Genomic DNA, 9,854 nt, shown 5'->3' on the forward strand with positions numbered 1-9,854 from the left:
CGTATGATGTTACGTTTAGACTTGATACACTTAGGCGTACTTACCTTATATTTGAGTCGTATCGATTCTCTCCGCCGAATTCTGCTATGAAATTCACTAACACTATGTAAGAACGCGTTTTCTTTGTCAATTGCCGTGCTACCAGGCAATTGGCATTTCGTTGACAAAGATTTTCTTGAATTTTTTGACGTGGGAGCCATATTGATTTGTTATTTTACGACGGCGCACAATTTTGAAATAAACGGGTGTTACGACTTATTGTTAAAACATAAAACAAATTTAAAAATATCAATAAAACACTATGTTATTCAGAATATACGACCAAAACGTTCGAAATGAAACACAACAAATTATACTACACTCAAATTATGTAAAATAATAAAAATATATCTGTCTAAAACCTTAACTAACGTAAATGGCATTACTATTATTTGTTATTAATAATTAATAATTATTATAATTTTTTATCACATAGGTAAATACACGTCGATAAAAAACAATGGTATAATAGTAACGGATTTTTTTCGAAATTTTCCTATGATAACACAGTTATCGTGCGTGTTACAGTGTCGCCACTGCTAGTGATTTCTCTATTCAGTGTTCACCTACGGCGATAAGAATAGCGGTAGATAATACAACCGTGGTTGTATTGTTGTTGTCTGTCGGTATTATTTTGAAATATTTGAAGCATGTTGATACTACCGGGCACCGGCTCAGCGGCTTGTAACTCGTGTATTCTTAATTCTTATTTTGTCTGCAAAATTCTAAATGTATACAGTGGAACTGACTGACTTTTATTTAAATGTTTTTCTCCATTTAATTGATTTCCATTACTTCACTGTTTAAGTTTATTGTCATCAGACACAAATACATAAAAGTGGCTACTGATTAAACTATTTGTTAAAAACTTATAAATTTCTCAATCGTTTTTCTTAGATTCACTTAAGCTATACTACATTTATGAATGACTAATTTTAGTTTTAAATTTTATTAAATAGTAATTGAAATATATTTTTTTTTAAAATGCGCATTAAATTAAACCTTTTGCAACTGACACCGAATAGGAATCCAGCCATTTATTGGCTTCATATAGACATGACTTACATTAAATTAATAAAACAACTTAAACAAAAAGTACAAAAAGTGTTAAATGAACCTCGTGATATAGAATTATGTTTTGATAATGTACCGTTTCTGGATGAAGATGATATCAATGCAATTAATGAAAATGAAGAAATAACGTTAGTATACTTTTAACCCGTTAATGATCACATAATATTTTTTTTTTAGATTTGTTTGTGTGGGTTGAAAAAATTTCACAATACAAAATATTTTAAAATTACCACTCAAAATTGCTATTTTGTAATTTATAATAACTATTAATGTATGTATTCATATAATTATTTTATTTACCTTGTATGAGTACATTGCATATTACTTTATAAATAAAATTTATTCAAATTAAAATTTGTTACCATGATTAAATGTTATGGTAATGGTTATGATAAGCTAATCGGTATTACTGACTTGTCTTACAGATAATGACCTAAAGCTAAATATTTATAAATACTCTGAGAGATTATTTACCCTGCTATAACCAGTAACAAACTAAAATCAGTAGCTTATAAATGATACTTATTATTAGTTAGTTTACTACCTAATTGTTTTTTTAGTGTTATAGTGAAAAAAAGAAATATTTATGATGAACCAAAATACACCCAAACTGAATCAATTATTATAGACGACGATATGATTCCTAATAATACCAATGGAGTTTTATCTCCCTTTCATAAAGTGGTTGTAGAACCTATTAATGATATTGAAAATTCAACTTCATCTGAACTATTAAAAAATCCTAAAAAAAGAACACGCAAGAGGACACATAAAAAAAATAAAAAAAACCTTAAACCTGTTGAAAAGGTAATTTTCTTAATTCGTAATATAATTTATTTTATACTTATCTTATAAAAAAATAATTAATTTTTCAGGATTATGTGGGTTCGTTATCTGAAACTTCTATTGTGTCCTCAAAGGAGACTTGTAAAATGCACAAACGTTTTAAATTAGATAATGTAGAAAATCTTAATCAAGAAGATAGTTCTCATTCCATACATTCTGAAGAAGAAAAACTTGAAGTAACAAGAGAAGTTTTTCGTTGTGACTCTCCAGCTCTGACTTTTAGAGAACAAAAAGATACAAAGCTTCCTAGTATGTTACATTTATTTAAAAAAAATTTACTTTAAATTCATTATTACTACTTACCATTTAATTTCAGTTTGGAAAAATGAAAAACCATTAAATATTAAATTCCACAAAGTTCCAGTATTTGTACGTGGTCAAACATGCACACCGATAACTTCTACACAAAATAAGAATTACACTGAAAATGAAAATGAAAACAATAAATCTAGTGATAGCATCACAAGTGAACATTGTGATATGTTAGTTGTAGATTGGAAGAACATGTCACAGATAAAAATAACAAATATTACTGAGTTACAAATTTATGATTTATTACAATTCAAAGCAAGTTTTTATTATTGTATTCCGCATATAAATATATTTAATTATAAGCTTAACATATTTTTGTTTTATATGATTACAGATTATGTCCATGAATGAATGCGGTGAACCCCATTTGTCATCAGTTATAACTGCACGTTTAGATCACATTTATAAATGTACATTACATATTCAAGTACTTTGTAAGTTGATAACTAAATTATTATTTGGTAAAATATGATATTATTTATTTATTACTTTACTTATGAACATAAATGTTATGGTTAGATTATTATTTTTTTATTTTATTATTAATTTGTTTTAGCTGGAATTAAAGAATTTATGACAATTAATCCAAAATTCAAAATGGATGATGAAGAAGATATTGGAACTCAGCGTGAAGTCGAATTTGATGATCTTTTTGAAATTTTTAAACTTGTTTAATCTGTTTGCTTGTTTTATTTGTATATTTTTATTATCAATGTATCATGTATGAGTGAATTGTTCATGTTTTATATAAATTGACAAATTATCTCTATTTTTTGTTTAAAATTATATTTTAAAGTTCTAACTTCTAATTTAAAGACTCGCACAATAACAAGTATATATAATATTAATTAAAAAGAAAAATAATTATAAAACATGTCCTCTTTCACATAGCTTATTATGTGTAGTACAAAAGGAAAACAGTGTGTAACAACAGATTTATAATAATAACGACATTATTTTAATCCATAACAAATATTTTCTTAAAAACATAGATAGTGTTTTTATTTTCTATTACTGTGTAAGAGCAATGGTGTAATCAGTAGATACTTTTATTTAGTGAATTTCATAGTTTTTATTTTAAAATTGCTATAATTTAAATTGCATATTTTTAAAATGCTCATAATAAAATTGAAATTTAAAAAAAAAGCCTATGAAATTTATTTGGTAATATTCATAATTTTAAATTGGAGTATTTGTATTCCTGAAAATCTTGACATCTTACTATTGTAAATTTTTGAATCATTTGCAACATTTTTATCACATAAATAAAATAAATCTACAAAGTCACAAATATTAGAAAAAACTAGTACCACTCATTAATTTTCCATTAAAGGACTGAAAAAAATAAAAAATGAACAATTTTTTAAAAATTAATCAAAGACTAACTTTGATGCTTTAGATTTTAAACATCCATGAAGCAATACCACAAGAGAAAAAATGGAAATAATGTATTATTTTCATCATAACGCAATTTTTAAAAATTTCTTTTATTTGGTTTTTTTGTTTTTTACGTTGTTAAGTTATTTCCTAATTCAATTTCCTTAACACTAAGTTCATACTAGAAAATATTTCTTAGATTACTTATCTCTTGATCAAATTGAATAAGTAAATACTAAATAACTATGCAAAAGCCCAAGTATTTCGAGGGGTGTTTGAACACACAAAACACCCCCGTGTATGATCATAGAATATAAATTGTGTGTCATGATCACGAATTAATCTTCATGATCTGTAGTACTATCACAGAATAGATTATTGTGGTAGTAGTGACGTTATGTAATTATGTACTAGACAGTAGTGTTTAAGAATGGTTGTAATATTGTAGATAGTACTATCTACAGCCGTTGCCGTCCGATTGGTGTCTAACACGATTAAAGATAAGTAAGTATAGGTGTCTAATCACTATTCACTAACCAGTAATAGGTATAAAAACAATAAAAATATATTGGTATTCCGCTTTTTTTATGCCTACATTCACATTCGTCAATCGACACAATCCCACCCGACTCTATATGCTTTGGATGTTCAGAGCATTACTCGTATACATTACACCTCCCGTTTCATAATCATCCATCAATTATTCCTACTCGCGGAGTATTTTAAACAATTTTTTTCCGGAGTATGAAAAAAACCTCACGACATTCGAAGGTCAACCACACAAGTGGTCCGGTGGCCACTTCAATAATTAATGTTCCTGTATAAATAAATATATAAACTACTATTATGAGTTTATGACGTTCATTTAACTATATTAATTTGATTATTGGCTCACTTTTTAATTATTTTGTATTAGCTTATTGTATTTTGAACTCTTTCTCTTGGTAGGTATCTAAAACCATAACTTTTTGTTTTTAAATTTTAAATATTATTCATAATTTTTAGACTACCTATAACTGGTATTGAAATATGAGTCTCACAGACACTGTTGGCAAATGTGCAGCAATTGCAACTATTGGAACATTCTTTGCTCCTGTGTAAGTACATAGTTTAATTTAAAATATTCAGTATTTTATAATATTTGATATTGATAATTGGATTGGACACATTTTAAAACCCTGTTGCCTATATTTTTAAATTATATTATTATTTTTTGAAAAAAAATTTCTCAAAAACATACAATGTTATACTTCACAGTGTTTTAAGTATTGATTGTTCATTACATAATTTAAAATAGTATTTTATTTCAATTATACTAATACTTCATATAAACCAATATAACATTTTAATTCCTATTAGGTTCCAGTTTATTACCTAAGTGCATATTATTAAAAAAGTTCTTAACAGTAAAATAATACATTAATTTTAGTATATTAGTAAAGTTACTCATATGATGATTCCTTTGCCTTTTTTTTTTGATTTTTTTCATATTTTAGTTGTTCTATATTTAAACAATAAATAAATTATGTTACGGACACTGGACAGTGTAAATTACCTGTAACATATAGAAATAATTTAAAAAAATAAAACATCTAAACATGTTTTTTAAATATATTTAATCGATGGTTAAATGGTTATGCATATTTGAACAAATTATAAGAATTTTCATCAACTACCTAACAAATATATTTAAAAATATTTCATATAGGTAATTTGACAGTTTTTTGTTCTTTTCTAGTACTATATGTCGCCTTCCTAAAAGCGTACAACACAAAAGTTATATTCAGTAGAATCAATATTGTATTGTTACCTTTAATGTAATAATATATGTAGATTTTAAATTAGTTGCCTTTGAAATCAATACTAGGCTCTAGAAAATATTGAGATCATTAACCTGCTAAATCAATAATAAGACTTAGATTAATATTTTAAAGTGTTGATAGTTAATTAAGCAATGAGCTAAGTATTTTAAATGAATACTTAAAAAATATTTTAAGCAATAAAATTGAAGTACCTAAATGGCAAAAATATGTGCTATAATACAGAGAATAATCTCATGACATCTTATGGGTTATTAATCATGTATTAAAGTATAATATTGATTAAAGAGGAAAACGTCATTTATATTAATAGTGCTATTACGTGGACTTGAACTTTGAAGACTATTTACAGTTGTTAACTAAAAAGGATTATAAAATAATTAAATTCATGTATAATCTTATTTAAAGAATCAAATTATTAGTATGTGATTAGTAATAATTAAAAATATATTAATTTGTTTATTTAACTATTTATATAATAGAACAGATATTGATAAAAAAAAAAAAAAAACTAAATTGTAATAATATCTTAAAAAGTTTCAAAATTAGCACAAAACTCTAAAAATTAAAAATAATCAAGAAAAAATTTTTATTCTTAAAAATAATTTAAGTTTCCTAGTTACGATATATGTTAATTTAATAGTAAATAGGTCAATACTCAATAGTAATAAAATAATTTTGAATATACTATAAACAATGACAGTACATAGATTAGAATTTCAGTAAAATAAATTTATATTTTTAAAAGAATATCTATGCAGTAAATGTTTAATTTAAAATATGTATGATATTTAAATAATAAATATTTGTTATTTTGTTGGTGTATTGGTGTCAACTAATTTTAAATATATTCCAAAGCATATCCATTTATATAACTTCTGACAAATACATATCCTTAACATAATTATATAATACTATATGATTTTATCAATCTTTAATTCTATTTAAATATAATTATTTTATTTAAAAACCTTTATCAAAACTTTAATGTGAAACGTTCAATGATAAATAAATTAGTCTAGAATGTATTTGTATTGCATATTATATATTAATTTATATAACTAATGTTATATTGTATTTAAAAAAATATATATTTTTTTAAACCTTTTTTTGTCCAGTTATACTGAACTTATCTTATTCTAATAGCTTACCTATTATAACCTTAATAAAATAAGACAACAATATTTTTATTGGTTGGCTATACATTTTTAAAATTCAATAATTTACATTTCACTTTTTCAGTCTTATATGTCGAGATATAATAAAAAATAAAAGCACCAAGAATGTTGATCCTACACCTTTTGTTGGAGGTATGGCTATGTAAGTATTGTATTGATAATTTTTATTTATTTGTTCATCTGTTCACTTTAATTTAATTTGTTTAGGTCCATACTTATGATCAAAAATGGAATACTCATGAATGATCCTAATATTATACCAGTTAACATTTTTGGATTTATATTGAACTTGATTTATTTTTTAGTGTTTTATTTTTATACTGCTGATTCGGTAAATAAATTACTGTTATTTTTAAACATTTAATGTTTTTCTAAATATTATATTGCTTTTGTATTTATAGAAACCATTATTTTCCATGTTAACAAAAGCTACATTGTTCACTGGTGTATTATGGGGATATTCAACAATTGAAGATGAAAAACTGATTGAATACCGTTTTGGAGTTATTCTCACTGTATTAATGTTAACACTAATTGGATCTCCTTTATTCTCTTTGGTAAATTATTCTAAGTGCTTTATTTAGAGGAAGATCTAGGATGTGTAATTGTGGGTAGGGAATGATCAAATATCAATATAGATTGATAATCATATGTTAAGAATAAGTTAAATCTTGTGTTAACCATCAGTGGTGCCCTAGATAAATTATATTTGGCGTCCTTAATCATAGGCAGACATTAAGGGGGAGCTTTAGGGGCTTTTTTGCCGCCCTGAGGCACTTGCCCTAATTGCCCCTCTCTTTGCACAGCTCTGCATGAACTCCTTCCACACTTATTATCTAGATCTGACTCCATTAATATTATTTAAGTAAAATTACCTCATAAAGAAACCTGTATAGCTATTTAAGTTTTTAGGTAAATTGTCTTATTATTATTATTTTTGCAAAAAATATCATTGTCCATGTTTATTTCTTGTATACCCTTTTTGCACAGTACATTACAAAATTAATTAATTTTAAATTAAAACTAGATTAATTATATTTTGATTATAATGTGTTTAATTGTTTTATCATGCAAATAGTTTTTGAGACTGATATCAATTTACCACCAGCATTCATAGTCAATTCTATATTCTGGCACACGAAAGAAGGAATCTGTGCTTCAACAAAAATGTGTCCGTTTTTGCATATATGTAGTAGCATGTTGACTGGTATGTCAGAGTTAAGGAGAAATAATACATCCCTTACTTAAAACTAGTTCTTCTCTGTAGGCTAGAGCAGCGGTTCCCAAACTTTTATGACCACGGAATCCTTGAAAAATAGTTTGTGTTTCGTGGAACCCCCTTTTTTTAAATAATATAAAATAATTTTCTCAATTATCACATACATCTGGCAGAACCTTCGAGATTGTCTCTCAGAACCCTAAGATTCCGCGGAACATACTTTGGGAAACGCTGGGCTAGAGAATGATACCTATTGAATATTAGTAATATTAGTAATTAGTAATAATTAATAAAAATTGATGTTTTCTTATATATTATCATTTATTTTACAGAATAATATTATTAAAAATAAAGATGCATCAATGCTACCTTTTCCAATGATTGCTTCTGGAGCTTTTGTTGGATTCTTGTGGTTAATATATGGGTTGTTAATAGACAACATTTTCATCAAGGTATAATTAAAGATCCTATTTTAACGTGCATTTATACTAAACGTCTTTCTTTTTTAGGTTCAAAACATAGTAGCTGTTATATTGTGTTTGATACAACTGGGATTAATATTCAAATATCCAAAACCAGAAAGCAAGAAACGTGATTAATGAACATAGTTACCTATTTAATGTAGCATGTATTTATGTGTACTGTGATTATCTTATGCATCCTGCAATATTACATTTATATAATATCTTTACATTTCCATTATTTTGAGTACTAGCTTATATAATTAATTAGTTAATTACAGGTTACCTATGTATTTTTCTTAAATTCCAAAATGTGATGTTAAAGTACTAGATATTAACTTTGTGCCAGTGTCATTTTTTGTTTTAAATATAATTATATTTACTGAATCTTATTATACAAATAATCAAAATCATTCCAATAAACTAAATTAATTTAGTTACCTATTTCACTGTTTTTTAGTTAAAATTATTAAAATCATGAATACAATTTTAGATATTATATATCTTTTAATAAAAATGTTCTCAGCAGTTATATCAAAAACATTTCATAAAATGTACCTACTAATCTATAAATAAGCTAACAGTTCAAAATCATTTTTCATATTTCAAATGCAATGATATATCATTAAATTTAAATTTAACATATCCGTTTAGTGACTTATTTGGTATCCACTATTCTATAGAGCGTTACTCACTTGACTACTTTTTTATTTTAATATTATTAGTTAAGGCAATAGCTCCAAACCATAGGCGTGAGCACAGGGTATGCAGAGTATGCGCTTGCATACCCTGCGGCCAGATGCTTGGGGGCACATGAACAATGTCTTAGTTCATTATTTGGACTGGTAAGTAGTTAAAAAATGCTAATACGATATCGAAATGGAGTATGGACTTGTTTTTTAAAATTAATTTTGAAAAAATGAAAAAGGGGGTGGGCAAATTTTATTAGCCGCAGACCATGCGAACAATGTCTGTGCACGCCTATGCTCCAAACCCACGGACAGCGTTGTTCAGGGGTCACAATTTTAATTTATGCCAATAGGTACCTACGCATCAACATTAAGATTTGTATATTATTATTATTATTACCTATTATATAATACATACTAGTAACATCTTTATTTCTAGTTATGCAATTACTTACCTATGCTTAATCAATAATAACCATTAACCCCCCACACCCAATGACCTATGTTGCTAATGCCAAGAGCCTTTTCTCAATAAAAAATAATAATAATAATAACCACAATTCTATTGCACTGCAATTTTATTTATTAGACTTTTATCATAAACAAACTGGGTCACTCTTTACTCGCTCGCTACCTTGAGACATGTTGGATAATGAAGCCAGAAATTATAATAATAAAATTTGATTTTTAAAAAAATGTAAAAAAGGCCCAACTATAATTTTTACGATATTCATGTACTATAATTATAGTCACCATTACAACAGTATCGCGAAAAAATAACGCCATAATATGAGATTTTGAAAAATTAAAAAAAAAATGTGGGGACAATAATTAATATT

General features: G+C 25.9%; 2 protein-coding genes across 4 annotated transcripts; both read left to right on the forward strand.

Annotated features, from left to right (window-relative positions):
- The first annotated feature begins 624 nt into the window (after nt 1-624).
- On the forward strand, nt 625-3,040 carry LOC132931422 (uncharacterized). The gene is made up of 6 exons (XM_060997418.1): nt 625-1,241; nt 1,674-1,920; nt 1,989-2,208; nt 2,276-2,526; nt 2,606-2,705; nt 2,828-3,040. Exons 1-6 carry the CDS (start codon nt 1,024-1,026, stop codon nt 2,944-2,946), a joined length of 1,155 nt encoding a protein of 384 aa, XP_060853401.1. The 5' UTR covers nt 625-1,023; the 3' UTR covers nt 2,947-3,040.
- Nucleotides 3,041-4,182: 1,142 nt separating this feature from the next.
- Nucleotides 4,183-8,770, forward strand: LOC132931309 (sugar transporter SWEET1-like). 3 transcript variants are annotated; one of them, XM_060997375.1, is made up of 7 exons: nt 4,183-4,477; nt 4,654-4,745; nt 6,711-6,788; nt 6,854-6,977; nt 7,048-7,203; nt 8,198-8,317; nt 8,375-8,770. In XM_060997375.1, the coding sequence occupies exons 2-7, from the start codon at nt 4,678-4,680 to the stop codon at nt 8,462-8,464; spliced, it is 636 nt and encodes a 211-aa protein (XP_060853358.1). In that variant the 5' UTR covers nt 4,183-4,477; nt 4,654-4,677; the 3' UTR covers nt 8,465-8,770. The 3 variants fall into 3 exon arrangements, with proteins under 3 accessions (XP_060853358.1, XP_060853356.1, XP_060853357.1); XM_060997373.1 differs by having other exon boundaries at nt 4,184-4,592; XM_060997374.1 differs by lacking the exon at nt 4,183-4,477 and having other exon boundaries at nt 4,599-4,745.
- Nucleotides 8,771-9,854: the final 1,084 nt, after the last annotated feature.

Source organism: Rhopalosiphum padi, unplaced genomic scaffold, assembly GCF_020882245.1.
Source record: "Rhopalosiphum padi isolate XX-2018 unplaced genomic scaffold, ASM2088224v1 scaffold1, whole genome shotgun sequence".
NCBI lineage: Eukaryota > Metazoa > Arthropoda > Insecta > Hemiptera > Aphididae > Rhopalosiphum > Rhopalosiphum padi.